General features: G+C 47.9%; 1 protein-coding gene across 1 annotated transcript; it reads right to left on the bottom strand.

The window, feature by feature from the left end:
- Positions 1-31: 31 nt before the first annotated feature.
- On the bottom strand, positions 32-14,530 carry NIPAL4 (NIPA like domain containing 4). Its single transcript, XM_023260156.2, has 6 exons — positions 14,352-14,530; positions 10,745-10,984; positions 7,500-7,556; positions 6,243-6,333; positions 3,486-3,646; positions 32-2,460 (listed from the first exon to the last, which is right to left on the bottom strand). Exons 1-6 carry the CDS (start codon positions 14,386-14,388, stop codon positions 1,832-1,834), a joined length of 1,215 nt encoding a protein of 404 aa, XP_023115924.1. The 5' UTR covers positions 14,389-14,530; the 3' UTR covers positions 32-1,831.
- Positions 14,531-19,087: the final 4,557 nt, after the last annotated feature.

Consider the following 19,087-nt stretch of genomic DNA (forward strand, 5'->3'; position numbering starts at 1 on the left):
ACAACCCTCCAGAGATCAGACACCAGCCCCCCAGCATTAGACAAACCAATTTAATTGTTCTGTGTCCTATGAAGGCCAAGACACAAGTATCAAGTAAACATACCCAGAGGTCTTTTATCTTGACCCTGTAAACCACGCTCTCAGGGCCCTTAGATTACTGCCACTCTCAAGATCCAACATGTTGCACTGATTTTAGTTACAGACAGAAATCCACATTCATTGAAAACTGGAAATTTGAGGCTGGAGGTGCAGGAAGCTAGTGTATTGGTCAGCCGAGCCTTTAGAGCTTCAAGGCCAGCAAGAGTCTGGGCCGGGCTTGGCTGTGCTTAGGGCATGGGACATCAATGCAGGACACAGGTACGGGGTTATACAGGGGAGGCTCTGCACCCACTTGGGGGCTGAGGATCAAGCCTTCCCTCTTTATAGATATACTGGCTCTCTTACTTCCCCTTCAATGGCCCTTCTACCAACTCCCACACTCTTGCAGTTAGAAAGAAGACAGGAAGGGAATTATCTCTCTCCCTCTCTCCAGCTGCTCTTGTTTTTTAAATGCGTCTGGCCAAATGTGAGGGGACCAAAGGCAGTCCCCAAAGTAGATGGTGTTGGAGCAGCCACGACCTGCTGCTTCCCAAGGTGGGTAGCTCATCAGTGGCATTGAGGACTTGGTGGCCATCTGATCAACAGCCAGAAAACACCCATGCCAAGCCTACACCCCACTCGGTCACGGAAGTTCAAAGCTGATCCCACTGCTCAAGCCTCTAAGGCTATAGCCCAGAAAGTACCCAGAGCCCTTTCCACCTGGGTTCTTGGGCACCAGAGTAAACACAAAAGCCATCCCTGGTTTCTAAAGGGCCTGTGGCCGCTTTTTGCCAAATTCTGACATTGCCCCTAATTCTCCCCATCTCCCCAAATCATATTTTGGTTTACTCCTTGAGGAAAAGGAAAGTGCATTCTGCCAAATGCTATTTTGACAGCCAGACTACTTTTAAGAGCAGTGCAAATGCTGTTCTCTTTCCAGAGGGAAGCAAAATGAAACACTGGGTTGGGCCAGCAGAGCTTGGCTGTAGAGGATCATTGTCCTTATCATTTTGTTTTTTGAGTTCTAAGGTAATTGCCTGAATGTCTCAGTGACAACTCCTTAGGACAGAGAGAGAGACAGAAGGGGCAGGGATGGGGGTAGAGTGGACGGAAGTGAAGATGCTGACCTCCCGGCTGGAGTGCTCCGGGAATGGGGCTGGTGGAAATGTTCCCTGAGACATCAGGTGGTTTTCACAGTAAGAAGGTCAGCTGAGGTCATGCTGTTGTCTCCGAAGAGGAAGTAGCAAAAGCAGCAAGACGTCTCACATTAGTTGTCAGCTCTGGATGGGAGGCGTGACGAATTGCTCTCGCGGCCTCCAGGAGCCAGCTGCACTTTGTCCTTGGGCTGAGGAATGGGATTCAGTCTCAGGAGAACCAGTGCTAAGTATTTCCTGATGACCAGCATCTCAGGGAAGTTCTTGGCCTGTGCTACATTCAACGGGTCAAATTCTATCTTCTTCCCAACAACACAGAGATGGCACTGAGGAAATAAGTGGGAAGGAAGGTCCAGGGGACCTGCTGGCACCAACATCAAGTAGGGTATTTGGTCACTGAGGCTGTTTCCACGAAGTTCTGCAACCACCGCTCACTGGGTAGGGATTTTCCTTCTGGAAACAATGATGAGGTATAAATGAACATCTCAAGAAAAGAGAGCCCATCGGTAACAGTTGTTCTGAAAATAACCAGGTGGCTCTGGAATTGAGAAGTCAGGCTGTACTGTAGTGCTCATCTTCTCACTCTCATATTCCACACTTTAAGAATGGATTATAAATACTTTGGGCTTCTCTTCTGGTGATGGGGTGCTGGAGAGTTCTATATTGTCCACAAGGACATTCTTGTCTTCTAGTCTAATGACAGTGGGCTCAGGGGTGGGAGATGGGGTTGGGTTTTTGTGCATGTGGGGCAAGCTGGTCTGGCTGATGTCCAGGTCTTTGAAAGCATGAAGCATGAACACACCCAGAATGATGGTGACAAAGCCAGAGAGGGTGCCCACAATGTCCACTACAGACATGCTGTACCATTCCTTGAAGAGGATGACAGAGGAGGTAACCACCACCGTCGTGAAGAACACATAGTAGATGGGGAACACCAGGGAAGTATTAAAAATGTCCAGTGCCCTGTTCAGGAAGTTGACCTGAGTGCTGAGAGAAAGTGCCAGGATGAGGGACAGGATGTAGGGGAGGGGATGCCTCACAACTGGCATCCCCTGGAAGAAGTTCTTAATGGTGATGCCCAGACCCTTGACGGCAGACACGGAGAAGGACCCAATCACAGAGCAGATGATGATGTAAACGAGGATGTTCCTTTGTCCATAGCGTGGGGCGATGACGAAGATGAGGATGAGGCAGAACACCAGCAGAAGCACAGCAAACACGATGTACCCTTCAGGAGGGGAAGAGATAGATAATCTGAGCTATGGAGGATGCAATTAGTATCTAGAGCCCCTATCCATGGTGGTGGGATGTAACACAGTAGGGTTCCAGCCCCATGACACAACTTTTGAATAATTTGGACAAGTTACTAATTAAAACGCAAGACCTCCATTTCCTCATTTGTAAAACAGGGCTAAGAATAGGACCTTTCTCGGGGTACCTGGGTGGCTCAGTCAGTTGAGTATCGACTCTTGATTTTGGCTCAGGTCATGATCCCAGGGTCGTGGGATCAAGCACCATGATGGGCTCCATGCTAAGCATGGAGCCTGCTTGGGATTTGCTCTCTCTCTCTCTCTCTCCCTCTCTCTCCCTCCCTCTGCCCCTTTCCCCTGCTCTTGCTCTCTCTCTCTCTCTAAAATAAAATAAAATAATAAGTTAAAAGAATGGGACCTTTCTCATAGAGCTTTTTTGGTGGGATTTAATAAGATAATACATGCTACAAGACTATGTCCCCCCAAGTTCCTATGTTGAAACCTAATTCCCAGTGTGATGGTATTTGGACATGGGGCCTTTGGGAGGTGATTAGGTCATGAGGGTGGCACTTTCATAAATGGGATTAGTGTCCCTATAAAAGAGACCCCAGAGAGATCCTTCACCCCTTCCACCATGTAAGGGCACAGAGAGAAGATGGCCATTTATGAATCAAAATCTACCAGGGTTTTGATCTTGGATTTTCCAGCCTCCAGAACTGTGAGAAATAGATCTCCGTTGTTTATAAGCCACCCAGTCCATGACATTCTGTTACAGCAGCCTGAACATACTAAGACAATGCATGGAAAATATTTAGAACCATGCCCGGCACATAATAAACACATGATAAATGACATCAATACACATCAGGCTGGGAAGCCTGTGAGCTAACCCTAGGACCAGCCCCCCAACTTTCTTTCTTTAGCTTCCCTCTCCTCCAGGTGGCAGCACCTGACATGGTCAGCACGCAGCCAGACCTTCCCACTCACGGGGCTCGGAGCCTACCTGTGTCTTTCATCTTGGCAGCCATCTCAACAACGGTGGAGACCTTCTCTTCCTCGGGGGCGTGTATCACCATCACTGTGCTGCCGGCCACACAGATCACACAGCCCAACTTCCCCAGCAGATTCAGACTCTCTCCCAGGAAGTATGAGGACAGGACAGCACTGCACATGGAAGTGGGAGACAGAGATTAGAAGCCATACTTGTCCCAGTGTCCTGAAGGAAAATGGGGCCTGAGCAAGCGCTCATGGAGAACAGATCAAGGCTCACTGATCTCCTCCAAAAAACATTTGAAATAGAAACTTATTTAGGGGAGGCTTATGGCGTGTGCTGGAGGAATCGACGTATGTGTGGAGTTCTTTCGTTTTAGAGACTAAAAGATCCCCAAACACAAGAGTTGGAAAAGTCCTTCAAAGCACTCTTGTCTAACTTCCTACCAATGAGCACATCTTCTCTTAACATTACAGACTGCTTTCAGACATGGCTTGTAAACCACTGGTGGCAAGCAGCTCGCCCCTGCACAAGGCAAATGGATCTACTGTAGGTTCATTCTAATTGTCAAAAATATGGTAATTTCTACTCATTGTCCTATTTCTATTCCATGAGCTATATGGAACAAATCTATTCCTCCTTCCGTTTGTATATGCCAACATGAACAACCACAATGACAATTAGAGGCACTGTGTCTTAGGCATATATAATACGTACTAAGTATTAGGCTAGGAATTTTCTACTTATTATATCTCACTCACATCTCACAACTCTTTGAGAAGTAAAATATATTATCCCCATTTTATAGACAAAAAACTGAGTCTTATAGAAATTAAAATAACTTGGCAAGTTCATGCAACTGGTAAGTAGCAAGGCCAGGATTTTAGCTGAATTTCTGTCTAATTATAAAGCCTATGGTTTTTCCTCTATACTTCATTGAAGAGAATTCTTGTGACTTCCCTGAAGTGGGTAAAACACCTCCAGTTCCTTGCTATTCCTTGGTGATGTGATTTTCATTCCCCTCACATCCTCAGATGGCAGAGGTGAGGGAAGAAGGGAGGGAAATGGGGCAAGACAGGTATGATCTCATGGTAGGTTTCTATTTCCTTACAAAGGTAACATTACCTTAAGGTAAAAATCAGTGGCTGATCTAGGAATGAATTCCTCCCCCCAAATCCTAGTTAAAGATATGAAGAGAGGGGAGATTAATGTCCAAGCTCCTTTGAATGTCTTCTGTCTCTCCTTTAAAACTACCCATAACATTTTACCCGGAATGTGTGTTCAAGAGAGTCTGGTGGCATTAGCACAGGCAGACGTCATGCGATGGAATATTCCTCTCCTCCCCCAACTTCCTGGGAGTAGGAATTTGTAAGTTAATCAGATACACAATAGAAGCATCACAACTACATCAGCCAACTATACAATGTGAGTCACGGTTCTGTTTGTTTTTGATCGTGTAAACGTTACAAAATTGTCATCCAGATGGTAAAACAAAACAGGAAACTATGGGTGCTGGGTGTGGTCAGCTGGCATTTACCAGGGCTCCCAGGTTAAGCCAATAATCACAGCCAGCTTCAAATGGGGCTCCAAGACCCCCACAGAGGAACTATGCTTATAGTTCAGGAGGAATGAGGCAATGCGAAGCACACATACTTAGTATCAGTTATTTTAAAAACTATTGGATGTCTGTCAGGCAACACGGCTTAGTGGCTTGAGCACGTGGTCTTTGAAATCAGACTGCTTGGGTGGGAATCCTGGCCTAGCCCCTTAGGACCTGGCTGATCTTGACCAAGTTGCTTAACCTGTCTTGGCTTCAGGTGTCTTCTACTTTCTAGTTAGTCGGGAGGCTGTGAGGATTAAATGAGTTAATACATGGGAAACATTTAGAACATTTAGCACATAGTAAGCCCTCATATGTGTTGGCTATGGTGATTCTTCACTGCCAGTTCTGTACTATGTTCTTTCTTTCTTTCTTTCTTTCTTTCTTTCTTTCTTTCTTTCCTTTCTTTCTTCTTTCTTTCTTTCTTTCTTTCTTTCTTTCTTTCTTTCTTTCTTTTTCTTTCTTTCACATTTATTTTTGAGAGACAGAGCATGAGCTGGGGAGGGGCAGGGAGAGATGGAGACACAGAATCCGAATCAGGCTCCAGGCTCTGAGCTGTCACCACACAGCCTGACTCGACGCGGGGCTCGAACCCACACACTGTGAGATTGTGACCTGAGCCGCAGTTGGACGCTGAGCCAGCCAGGCGCCCCTGCACTATGTGCTTTCTGTGCATCATCTCATTTAGTCCTTGAAGCAATGCCTTCAGGTAGGTAGTATTAGCATCCCCACTGAGCAGACAGGGAAATTGAGGCTTAGAGAAGTTAAATGACTTGCCCATGGTAGTATAGTTACTACCTTAGGCAGAGCTAAGGTCAGAACTCAGGGACAGCTAATACAGAGCTCATGCTTTTTAACTTGTATGCTGCTCCTACTGGGGCACGAAAGCATTGGCATGAGACAGTCAGCTTGGTGGCAGTGGGAGCCCTTCCAGCTGATCTGGGTTTGGCCTGCCCTTCTATTGCCCCATCGTTCGAGGAGAGGCTAGAGCAACCAGCAGCAAACAATCTACGGATCAGGAGCTCTGAACAGCACAGTGCCTCTTTCTGGGAGCTAATATCGACCCACGTCCCTCACTGCAAGTGGCAGTTGACCCCACTAGACAGTTCCAGACCTCAACAAACTGAAAATAGGAAGGAGGCAGAGACAGCAAGAGAGGTGACAATAACCTTATGAGGACGCTCAGCGCTCCCAGAGGCGTGACAACTGTCGCAGGAGCAAATGCGTAGGCCCCGAAGTTGGCAACCTCTCCAGCAGCCACTAGGAAATGAAGGGAGAAAACAGGGTAGTGTGGCTTTGATGCATCATCTCCAGCCCAACTTAACCTGGGCAGAGACAGCTTCATTCAGTGGTCAACCATTCACAGGATCCCAGACCATCATTCCTTAATGTCTTGATCCTTATGCTCTCCCCATGGCCAATCTGATCAGAAGGCCAGGCCCAGATTATCCTGATCAAATCCTTCCATTTTAGATGGGCAAGCTAGGCCCAGAGTCCAAGGTCACAGGACATGTTTGTGGAAGGATGCTTTCTTGTTCTTGAGGTCTCTTGGCTTCTAGTCCAGGCACGGCTAAATGTATCTCAGGGACTGTTGATGTTTCATCTGTATATATGAGTTGAGTTCTAGAAAATGTTAATTTATCAAATAAAGAAACATTTAATTATTGGTTCTCCAGGTACCAGTTGGTCATGAGGCCATCTCTCCCAGATTGACAGGCAGGTGGTTAGAAAGTCTGACATTCCCAAAGGGCCTAGTTCTCTGCATTTGAGTTTCTAGTTTGCAGACTCCTGAAAGTGCCCTTTCTGTCTCTGCTGGTAGAGAATGACCTGGGTCTGCCCTTTGAAAGTAGATGATGAATGTTATAGCCCTGGCTATGACTAGGGTCAAAACCTGACTTATAAATGGAAAGCTGGATAATTTTCCATTCAAAAGAATTAGGGTTTGAAAGCCAGAGAGGGTGGGTGGAAAGCGGGGGAAATGTGTGAATGTGCAAATCTGGGCAAACTGCAAGTGGCAGACCAGCCATGTTCTAAAGTGAGCCAACACATGGCCTGTGGAATGGGAAAATTGGCTGAGGAACCCCAGCCTCCCATGTAGAGATCCAAGAGACTCCAACCAGGAGTGATAACTCTCTATGTTTCAAGGGAAGTTGAGAAAAGACATCTTTATCATTACCAGCTCTCTACAAACCTCTCTCGGCTTAAATGTTTCATGGATGAAGGACTGACTTTGGGCTGAGAAAGAGATATGAAATACAGGTAAAATGTTCAACCTGCAAAGATGGTCAAGAGGTTCCCCTTGGGAATCTGGGTCTCAGATTCACACTTGGCACAATGGAGACAGAAAGGCCCCCCTCCGCCCCTCCTTTCATCTCCACCTCTGCCATCAAAGGGTCACTGTTGTTAGTAAGAAAGAACCCACTTACTGGTGAGAAATCCAGCCCACCACATGGCATCCTTCAGGTAGCCATACCCTCCGTCCACTGTAGAAAGGAATGGACACAAAGTTAGCTTGGCCATGCTCTTTCAGGCACCTTTCCTATCTCTACCTTCACTCCCCAGTCTTGAAGGATTCAATATATGTTAGCTGGTTAGTCCTCTGGGCTTGCTTCTGGGTGAACTTATCCATTCCCCAAGTTTTAAATACCATCTTTATGCAGGCATCCTTATTTCATACGTGTATACTGATCCTTTCTTTGGAGCCCAGATGTATGTTCAATTGCTTAGTTGACATCTCTTGGATCTCCTATAGGCGTCCCAAACTCTGTCTTAAATAGAACTCTTAATTTTAAATGCTCCCCACCCACCCACCTACCAAATGAAAGTCAGTAAATGGCACCTCTATGCACCCAGTTGCTTAAGCCCCAAACCAGAGAATCACCCTTGACCCTCCCATTCCTCCACCTTCTGCATTCCATCCATTCTGCTAATTCCCTCTCCAAAGAGCATCACACATATGTCCACTCCACTGCCACCACTCAACTCCAAGGCACTACCACCTCTGGCCTGGGCTGAGGCAATAGCCCTCTATGTTCATCTGATTCCACTCTCATCATCCCTTTATAACCCACTGCCTTCATAGCAGCCAATGAATTTTAAGAATGTAAATCATACAGTCACCCCTCAAGCTTGCAGCAGGCCAATAGCTTCCAAATACTCAGAGGATAAAGCCCCAAATCCTAAATAAGCCAGTTTGTGGTTTTGTCCCTGTTCACCTCTCCAAAGGCATCTCCTACCACTCTTCTTACTAGTATCTACTCACTCAGGCTTTCTTTTAGTTCGTCCAAAATGACGAGCTCTTTTTGGCTTTAAAAACTTTGCATGTGCTTTTCCATGTTGGAAACAGTCGTCTTAACGATATTTGCTTACATATATTTGCTCACTCTACAGGACGTTGCTTGAATGTTTCTTCCCCTAAGATGTCCTCTGTGACCCCCTTATCTCTATTATTTCTCCTTGGGATTCTCGTTCATCACACCCAGCTTTTCTCCTTCATGACATTTATTTATAAATTGAATTAATGTATTTATTTTCTGGCATATCTCCCACTAAAATGGAAACCCCAGGAAGTCAGGAATTGTGTCTGCCTTGTTCACATGGTGGACTCAGAGCCTGGCACACAGTCAATACTCAATAATAATAGTTATGATGATGATGGTTATGATGGTAATAGATGGGTTTTAGACAGTTATGTGAAAATCCAGAGATTGTGTATCGCTTTTTGTAAATGTCTATTTTTCTAAGAAGGTCTTTAGATCTCATCAGGTTCCTAAAGGACTTAGGATCTTCCATAAAAGGAGCACTGAGAGCATTTTATGCTAAGGGTTGAAATCTCATTAGATAAGGAAACAGCAGATTGGAGGGAAAAAAGGATTCCAGAGAAGCTGCCTTTCTGAATGGTATCAGTGATATTTACCCTGCTTTCTCCTGGCACAAGCAAATCTTTTCCTGGCACTTTGGGAGGTCTCTGGTCTTCTGAACACTTGTCAGGACGTGAAGGAGAGAGCAACAAAGACCATTGCTCCTGACTTCCTCCCCACATCTCACAGCTTTCCATTTCAGAGGGCACCTGGCTCTAGCCCTGGATATCCAACTGTCTGCCGGGCCGTCCCACTTAGAGAAGAGTGATACCAACACTCGAGCCAAGCATTTTTGTAAAGACACTACCTATCTTCACAACAATACTAGAGGTTGGAACTGGTCTTATCCCCATTTTACAGATGAGGAAACTGAGGCACAGAGAAAGCACTTTCCTTGCCCAGGATCACATCACCAGGAACTGAAGAGCTGGAATTAGAGCCCCAGGAGTCTGCTTCCAAAGCACAGTGTCCCACAGAACACTAAACTGAACATGCCCAGACTTGAACCATCGTCTTCCCATAAACCCGCTCTTCCTGCCTTCTTTATCAAAGAAAACAGCACCCTCATCTCCTCAGTTGCTCAAGTCAGAAAGCTGAGTCAGCCTCGACTCTGTTTTCACCATCCCCTGGGAGCCAGTCGACACCAAACCCAGAAAGCTCTCTTGGGACTCTACCACTGTCTCCATTCCCAGGCCCAAGTTATGCTGTCCCTCTCCCCTAACTGGTCTCCTGGGCACCAGTCTTGTCCCTAATCCACCGTCCACCCAGCAACCAGGAATTTTTTCAAATCGTAAATCGAACTATGCCACTCCTCTGCCCAAAACCTTTGTCACTTACAATTGCACCCAAACTCCGTAGCCCGGTTTGCAAGACCCTTCGCGATCTGGCCCTTCCCCCGTCTCTTACCCCTCGGTGCTCCAGCCATCCTGAACTACTTTCGGCTTCCAATGTCTCTCATCCTCTCTTGCCTCTGAGCCTTTGCACTTGCTGTCCTTTCTGCCTGCATCACCATGTCTTCTTCTCTTCTCCTCCACCTTGCCACCTCATCGTTTAGGCCCCAGCTTCCAGATCACCTTTTGTAGAAAACCTCCCCTAACCTTCCAAGCCTGGGCTTTACATGCTCCTCCAAAATAGTCCCAAGGGATTCTGTATTTTCGCCATGACAGATAGCAAGTAACCTACTATGGAACGATTGCCTATTGACTTGCCTGTGTCTCCCACTCACCTCAATGTCCCACAGGGCACTGTGTCCCCGTGTCCAGCATGGTATCTGGCACCCAGCAGGCTTGCGGTGAATCATGAGCAAATAAATGAATTCCTTTACACATGATTCCTTTTCTCCAGAATGTTTTCACAGTAAGTCCCTTGTGGACAGAGACCCAGTAATTTTTCTGTAGCCTGTAGCGGCTTCAGTGTGAAGTTAATAGGGCACACTAGTGTGCGGCAATGCTCTGGGCAGAGGTATTTGTATGCCCATTTTGCAGGGAAGTTGAGACTTGCCTATGATGACCTAGCTGGTAAGAAATAAAACTGGACTAGATCTGGGGTTTCTGATTCTCGGCTGTGAGATTTTCCTTATCTGTACCCCCAATTAACTTATCTTGAAATTCTCCAGAAATGTTGGATTTTAAAGGAACGTCTCCTGCTGGTGGACTGGATTCCCGGTGGAGTTGACAATGAGTCTTTTGTGACCATTTAGGCCAGGCTCTGAAACTGCTACAGTGGCCCCCCCTATGAAGGGAGGTGCACAGGCCTGGCCCAGGGTCCAGTTGCCCGGCACCCCATGCCCACCCTCTCCCTCAGGACCCTACCAGCCCGTGTGGCCCCCGAGGCCACCAGTCGTTGAAGGCCTTTCTTCTTGAGGATGACACTGCTGCCGATGAGGAAGCTGGACAAGAAGGCCAGGCCCAGACCAATGTAGAAGCCATAGCTCTGCCTGAACCTCTCCTTCCAGCTGGTAGAGGTGACATTGCTGGGCACCTGGGGGCTGAGGTCACTGACGATCTGGCACAGGACTTGTTGGGAGGAGCAGTAAAGGCTGATCAGGGAACCTGGACAGGAAGACCATGGTAAGTGAGTCATGCCGGGTACACTTGGGTGCTTTCAAGATACTGGAATTGGCGGCTCTTTCAGACCCCATACTTCAGCTTCCAAGGCCCACACAATGGGCCTGAACCTAACAATAATAATTAACATTCACCAAGTGCTTACTCCAGGCTAGGGGCTTTATTTGCATGAACTCATTCAATTTTCATAACCATCTGTCAGGTAAGTGCTGCTTTGAATTCCCATTTCATAGATGTAGAAATGGAGGCCATGAGAGGTCAGGCACCTTACCTAAGAACACAGACTGTCTGACTCCAGAACTCCAGCACATAACCCCTAAGGTGTACTGATGCTCCCCACACCCAGCAGGGTTCTCAGGCTCTCAAAGTCTTAGGTGTCATTGACTCCAACTTCCCACCCTCCACAGGAATCTCCTCCCAGTCTCTGGACTTCCAATAGCTCAGGATCACACAGGGATTTTCTCCTCCAAGAGGCCTCGTCACTTCCATATCCCTACCTCCAGCCGCAGCAGAGACTTCTGACAGGTAACATGAGGGAGTGAGGCCTGCGGGTCCATAGCCCCTTCTAGGCCTGAAGATGACTAAATATAAGCATCCCGTTTGTTAAAATGGCCCATTCCTAAGCCAGATTTTAAGACCTCTGGTGCTGACAGTCAGTGGCTTGGGCCTCCTTCAGGCCTCAGAGACATTGGTGTCCCTGTCACTCCATGTGGAATCTTCAGTTTGCTTTCCAAGTCCTTGAGATCCTGAGAGTCTGAATCAGCCCTCATGCCCCAGAACCGGCCAACCCTTGCTCGCCTTTCTGGCACAAACACCAAGGACAATACGACAAACTTGGGTGAGGGGCAGACCCTCAGTCAGAAGAGCTAAGCTGCCTAAGTTCAGTGAAACAATATAAAGCACAGCCAATAATCCTCCAGTTCCAGTGCCCACATGGTCCTCTACTCTGAGGCTTTTCAGGAACATTCCTACCACAGAAATGGCACAGTGATCATGTGCAGGGTGTTGGCTGGAGAAACTGGGACCCTGATAAGTTTGGTAACCTGAGTAAGACTACACTCGTGGTAAGAAGAGAAGCCAAATTGTTCCCCAAGTCCGTGTAATGCCAAAACCATGCTCTTAACCGCCACATGTACCCCACAGAGCAGGCAGCAAGGGTGGGGTGGGGTTTCCTTTGGCCTCTTGAGGGTTATTTTAAAATATGAACTTATTACTAACATTTAAAAACCCAATTTCCCCGGGTGCCTGGGTGGCTCAGTCAGTTAAGCGTCTGACTTCCACTCAGGTCATGATCTCACGGTCCATGGGTTCGAGCCCCGCGTCAGGCTCTGTGCTGACAGCTCAGAACCTGGAGTCTCCTTTGGATTCTGTGACTCCCTCTCTCTCTCTCTCTCTGCCCCTCTCCTGCCTGTTTTTTCTCTCTCTCTCTGTTTCTCAAAAGTAAATAAACATTAAAAATTTTTAATAAAAATCTGATTTCCCAAGAAAATTCAGCTTTTGAGCTGCCTGTGTTCACCTTGTTGAGTACACCATCCCAACCGACAACTGGCTGCAGTTGAGAGTGGTTCCCCCTTAGGAAATGCACCTTGCAATTCCTCAGAGTCCATACCTGGCTCCCTTCAGTCATTCTGGTTATGTGCTCAGCCCCTGTAGGCATCTGAGTTTGTGACCTCTGGTGGTCAAAGGTCTTTTTCAAACCGTGGGTCACAAAGCTCCAGGCTGCTGTGCCAAGGATGTAAGCCTGGGCCGGTTTCTCCTCATACCAATTACAACTACAGGCGAGCCACTAGACGGGCCCCAAAGCCCAAGGTCATGCAGCTCTGGCTTTGGTGTATCTGGAGGATAGAGCAGCATCTTGGTGGAATAAAATAAGGGCAATGCTGATCTTTCTTCCATGGCACAGAATGGCCTGTCTAACCCTCTTACTTGCAGCTGGGAAAACTGGGGCCTAGAGAAGGGGAAGGACTTGCTTGAGTCTCACAAAAACCTAGTGGCAGAGCTGGGCCTGGAACCCACCAGGGGACATCCATGTGTCTTTCACAGTGGGAGATCTCTCTTCCTGACACCTGTGTCACAATCAAGAGAAGATGAGACATGAAGCCATTTCCATCCTTCATGAAATTTGGTGTGACCTCTTGCTCCTGTTCCTCAGCTCAGTCTAGTTTGGAGAGTTCCCTGAACTCAGGAAATGAGCCAGAACCTGGGAGGACATGGGCCAAGGAAGGTGACTCCCAAGAGGAAGGCCAAGCCCATCCCCACGCCCTTCACCTGCCCTCCTGAAGATGCATCTCCAGGAGGTGGAGCCACGGGGTGAGCTTGCCTGTTCTGGGAAGCACCCTCCGCTGAATGAAGTTTTCCCAGGGGGACAAAAAGAAAATGAGAGAGGCTGAAGGCCAAAGGACATCCAGTTCTGAGAAGGATGCTCATTAGACAAGCGGGTGCTGGGCCCAGTGATTCCGGCTTCTTTTCCAGAATATGCTAGGGCTGGGGAACATATTCTTCCCCAGGGGAAGGTGAGGCTGAAAATGGACTGCATTGTTGGTCAGGAGACCAAAGCCAGCCAACACCCAAAGAGCTGGCTTTAAACACTCGCTGGAGAAGAGAAATTAGAGAAACAGGGCTATCGGACCAGTTACAATTGCAAGAGGCTGTAGGAAAATGGAGACATAGCGGGAAGAGAGCACAGTAGTCTGAGTACAGGTTGTAGGATCCAAGGGCTCTAGCTTTATATTCCACTTCCCCCAGCGGATTAGTTTGAGCAAATCATCAGGCTTTTCAGAACTTCAGTTTCTTTCTCTCCAGAAAGGAGACGGCGAGGTGATAATATCTACCTGCCCTCTAGAGTTAAGGATAAATGAAGTAATGCAGCTAAAGGGCCTAGTCTACCACCCAGCAAGTTCCCAGCAAGAACTTAACATAAAGCTAAAGGTCTTTCCTATCCCTTCCTGGGTTGCTCTTTCCCTCCTTTCCCTAAAAGGTGTGTGTGGGTTTGGGGGTGAAGCGTCTCTGCGCCCCTCTCCCTTGCCCCAGGGAGACAGGCAGACCCGGGCAGGTAGTAGAATCTGAAGCAACTGTATATGAGAAACAACCACGAGCCCCCCCTCCCCCTCTGGTTGACCAGTTGCAATCAGTGCTGCCCGCCTCCGCCGCCTCCGTCCCCACGCGTCCCTTTCCTCCCAACCCCCCTCTCAGCTACCAGCTCCGAAGACGGGGGAAGTCGGCCGGAACCCCGCTTCTCACCAAGACTGGCCAGAGCGCGATCCACCCCTCCTCGGTTTGGGCCCCGGCCAGAGAAGACGCGAAGGAAAGGAGCGGCGGCGAAGGGAAGGCGCGAAGCGCGGCCCGCACGCACCGTTCTGGCAGCTGGTGTTGCTGGCCCGCAGCTCCATGGGCCCTGCGCGCACGGACCGACGCGCGGGCTGCTGGCGCCCCGGGTTCCCCGGTGCCGGAGCAGGTGGCCGAGACTCGTCCCCCGCGTGGCCGGCGTGCCAGAGGCTGCCGGGGTCGGCCCCAGGGGTGGAGAGAATGACGCGCCCCAGAGGGGGACGGTCCTCGGGGAGGAGTCACCCAGAGTCTTGGGCAACTCGCTGGGCCGGGGGCCCAGCGCTCGAGCAGCCGGCAGAGGGGCGCACGCCCTCCCGGGGTGCGGAGGCTGCAGCGCTCCCGGAGAGAGAGTCACCGCGTCGCGCCCCCGGCGGGAGGCAAGGGGGGCGGGTCCCCGGGCGCCGCCCCTCCGCGACGCCGGGACTGCACCCGGTTGTGTCCCCAGTGTCAGAGAGATGATGGATCCTCAGACGGTGGGAGAGGGGGAGTTTTTTCCGGCGGAGGAAGAAGTGGGGAAAGTGGAGGTTGGAAGAGGCACGGCTGCCAGATGGAGTCCTCCCGGGTCGGGAGGGGGTCCAAGACCCTGGGTTTCTCCCTTCCTGTCTGCCTTCTTGGCTTCCTCCTTCCCTGCCTCCCTGCCTGGTTCATTCATTCAACATAGGTCTGATCTGTGCTGGGCACTCGCACACAACAGGCACACAGTAAGTAGGTGCCCGATAAATGGTCCATACTTGTCTGTGGAATGAATGGATGATAGAAGCTTGGTAAATTCAGTGAAAGAAGTATATTTCTTCTTCCAAGTGACTGGAGACCAGAAGGAGGCAGATATATTCTCTGTCCCTGGAGAACCTTATGTATTAATGAGAGAAACAAAATGGGATCTACTACTACCTAGAAACTGGTGTCTTCCAAATCAGCATTAAAAAAAAAAAAAAGCTGGATGGGGTGCCTGGGGTAGCTTATTCGGTTGAGTGTCTGGTTTTCGATTTTGCTCAGGTCATGATCTCCCTGCTCCTGAGTTGGGGCTCCAAGCTGGGCTCTGTGCTGGCAGTGCAGAGTCTGCCTGGAATTCTCTCTCCCTCAGAATAAATAAATAAGCTTAAAAAAAAAAACAAAACTCAAAAAACTGTGGTTATGGAAAGTATGTTTGTCATCCATGGGTAATAGTAAACATAAATTAGAGAAACACTGATTTGAACCATAAGAACACTTGTGCAGTGTTTGCCGCAGGGCAGGCAATGTTAATGCTGAAAAACTCCTGTTCATTCAGTCCTCATGACAGCTATATACAGGACATACTTTTATCATTTTCAGAAAGGAAACTGAAGCACAGAGTGATCAAGGAACTTGCTGGGGTTCCCAGCTAGAAAGTGGAAGAGCCCATGCTCCCAGTGGCTGCACGGACATGCTTGGCATTTTAGACTCAAATACACTCTGGCTCCTGAGAACTGAAGACGTGGGACCTCCAAGAAAGCAGGTGGTCAGTTCTGGCAATGTTGGTCACTGGCCTCCTGGAGGAGGTAGCTTTTAAAAATAGTTATGGAGTCTTCGCTATGGGACAGACCCCGGGCTAATCCCTATCCAGATATTATCTTATTTGAGCCTCCTGTAAGGCAGGTATCATTACTATCTCCATGGTACAGATGAGAGAAAACTGTACTTAAAAAAATTTTTTTTTGGTTATAAGATAATTTTAGATTTACAGAAGAATTACAAAAATAGCCCAGAAAGTTCCCATATACCTGTCACCAGCTTCCCTTAATGTTAATATTTTGTATAGGAATAGAAGAAGCCATATTTTAAATACTGTGAGAAACTTGCCCCCAAGGTCCCACAACTAGTGAAGGCACCAGGAGTAAACAGAGCTGCCCCCCAGCCTGTCCTCTCCAACATCACTCTCTACCTTCTACACGTGACCTTCTAGCTGGGCCCCAAGGGATGGGTTCTCCCAGCATGTGGCTTCCCCTAACTTTCAGGTGATTTTAAACAAATCACTTACTCTTGAGGAGAAATGGTTTCCTCATCTGTCAAATAAGACAGTCCTTCCAGCTTTCTGTGTGTGTGTGTGTGTGTGTGTGTGTGTGTGTATGTCTGTATCACCATGGGGTTGGGGGCAAGGTGGTTAAGGTAGAGTGTAGAAGGGAGTGGGAAATCACAGGTATTGGTAACATTACACATCCGAGTTCAAGGTAATGCACCCAGACCTACCCCTCACCTTGGAGGGATGCAGCATCAGAGTTCAAATGGAGGTGATTACCTCCAAGTCCAGTATAAATTGGAACACAGAGAAGCTGGAAACTGGATGATTGGTCCTACTAGGAAATGATAGTTCATTATAGCAGCATCTACACTACCTGAGAGGGAGGATTGAACAAGAAAATTTAACTGGTCTTTTCTCTTAGCTAAGCATTTCTGCTGCTTAGATTTAATGTGTGCTACTAAACAATGCCCATTTCTGAGGCTGGTGGAAATAAGACCCTCGAACTCTCACTGCCTTCAAACCCTGATTGCATTTGTTCCGAGGACATGGAACAAGAGATTTGTGGTCTTTCTTTCTGACCAGGGCTTTTTTAATCACAAGAGCGGATATTTCAGTTATGGTCTCATTGTGCCAGAGCTGAACCCAGATCTTGAGAGGTAGGTACACACATATGTTCCCTAATACATATATTTTTGGATATGTTTGTGATTTGTGGAGCTGCTAAATTTTGTGGTCCAGGGCAGGGACTCCCTTGCCCTGTGTTCACCCTGTGCTTTGAGACAAGGCTTTTCAGAGTTAGGTGAGTTTCATGTTTTAGGGCAGTGGGCTGAGGTGGAGGGAGCTGGGATCTACTGATGGTTCTTCTAAACCCTCTCAGGGCCTCAGGCTCCCCATTTGTTCTAGAAGGAGGCGTGGCTTCCCCAGGGCTGGCATCAGCATCCCGGGAGTGCAGATATAATGAGCCCCATTGAACCGCAGTCTCCCCGCCTGCTTTCCTGACAAAGCCCTTTTCTCCCTGAGCCACAATAGCACTGTCAGGCAGGTAGCAGGGCCTGTAGCATTGTCTCCCCAGAAAAGAACAACAGGGCTCACTGTCTGTCCCAGGCTCGTCTACCAGGGGAGGGCGGTGACTTTGGAAGGGTCTGACCAGCCAGAGACAGATGGGCTCTGTCCTTAGCCAGCCAGGCACTAGTGAACCAGTCACATCTCATTTGGCCAGTTATTCCAGGATGAACAGGAAGACTAATTTACAAAAACCCAAATCCCTAAAAATTTGGACCTTCTAAGTGCATGTCCAAATGTTCTGTTACAGAGCTGCACTGTCCAGTGTGGTAGGCCCCAGCTCCATGTGACTATTGAGAATGTGGAAAGGGGCTAATGTGAAGTAGTCATGAAGTAGACACGTAAAACAGACACTGTTAACATTTCGGGACACATAATTGTTTGGCAGGGGAGGCTGTCCTATGCACTGTAGGATTTTTGGTAGTATCCTTGGTCTCATGTCAGTTGTATACACTGCTGCCCATCTCCAGGCTCCCCTAGTTGTGACAACCGGTTGCCCAAATCTCCCCAGGTTGCACCCCATCCAGATTTCAAAGACTCAGTAAGAAAAAAATGTAAACTATTAATAACTTTTATTATTAGTTACATGTTGAAATGATAATATCTTGGATACATTGGGTTAAATAAAATACGTTATCAAAATTAATTTTCTCTACCTCTTTTTACTTTTTGTAAAGGTGGCTACAAAACGATTTAAAACGTAGTGGCTCACATTATATTTCTGCTGGACATTGTGATTTATAGAGGGCTTGCTATATGTTATATGCATGTTAGTTACCTATATGCATATATGTATATGCATGCTCATTTAATCTTTGCAGCAATTCTGGGAAACAGGTTTTATTATTATCCCCATTTTCCAGATGAGGAATGAAGTTCAGTGAGGTCACTGAGCCTGTAAGTCAAGAAGCCAAGAATCAAACACAGATACGCTTTTCAATACTGCATATACTAAGTGCCTTAGGTTTAGTAACATGCCATGACACTTGGGTAGGTCACTTCCCCTCCTGGCATCTTACCCCAGGTAGAAGGGTTGGGCAAGATGTAGCTTGTGGTCCTTTCCAACCCTGCAGAGCTGGTCTTCTTGGCAGGGTGGGGAAGGACTGATGGCTGTCGCTTCCTTCAGGCTGACCTGGAATCATGGGAATCTCAAGTGTCGTCATGCAGAAACCGGCCAACTCCTCTTCTTTAGGTGGGTCCCCAGGATGGCTTCTATTCTCATAAAAAGCTTTAATGCCACTAGAAATAATACTTGGAATGGACACAGGTGCACTCAGACTGGCTCTAAGAAGAGCGCCATGCCCAGGGATGAGTCCAATTGATGCAACTGGCATCAATAATGATTATTAAACAACACACCATTACTGACTTCTTGTGTGTCAAGCACTTTGTAAGCTTTGGCTCACATGGTCATTGCAGTCCCTTACTCTGGGTACCATTTCAGGTCCCATTTTACAGATGAAGGAACTAAAGCTCAGAGAGTGAAGTGACTTTACCAAGGTCACACACCATGGTAAGGACAGAACTTCAAGCTGGGCTTGTGTGTCCCCAGAGCAGCTCTCATAACCAAGGCCCTGGTTTAGGAAGGATAGAGCATTCTTTCCAGTAGTCTTCTTGGCCCTTCTCCATATGGGTAGCTTGGAAGACTGAGGCCATCCAGAAACCACATGGACAGCCATGCCACCTTCTCATCAGCTCTCCTTCGGAGTTAGAGCTGAACT

This window comes from Felis catus, chromosome A1, assembly GCF_018350175.1.
Source record: "Felis catus isolate Fca126 chromosome A1, F.catus_Fca126_mat1.0, whole genome shotgun sequence".
NCBI lineage: Eukaryota > Metazoa > Chordata > Mammalia > Carnivora > Felidae > Felis > Felis catus.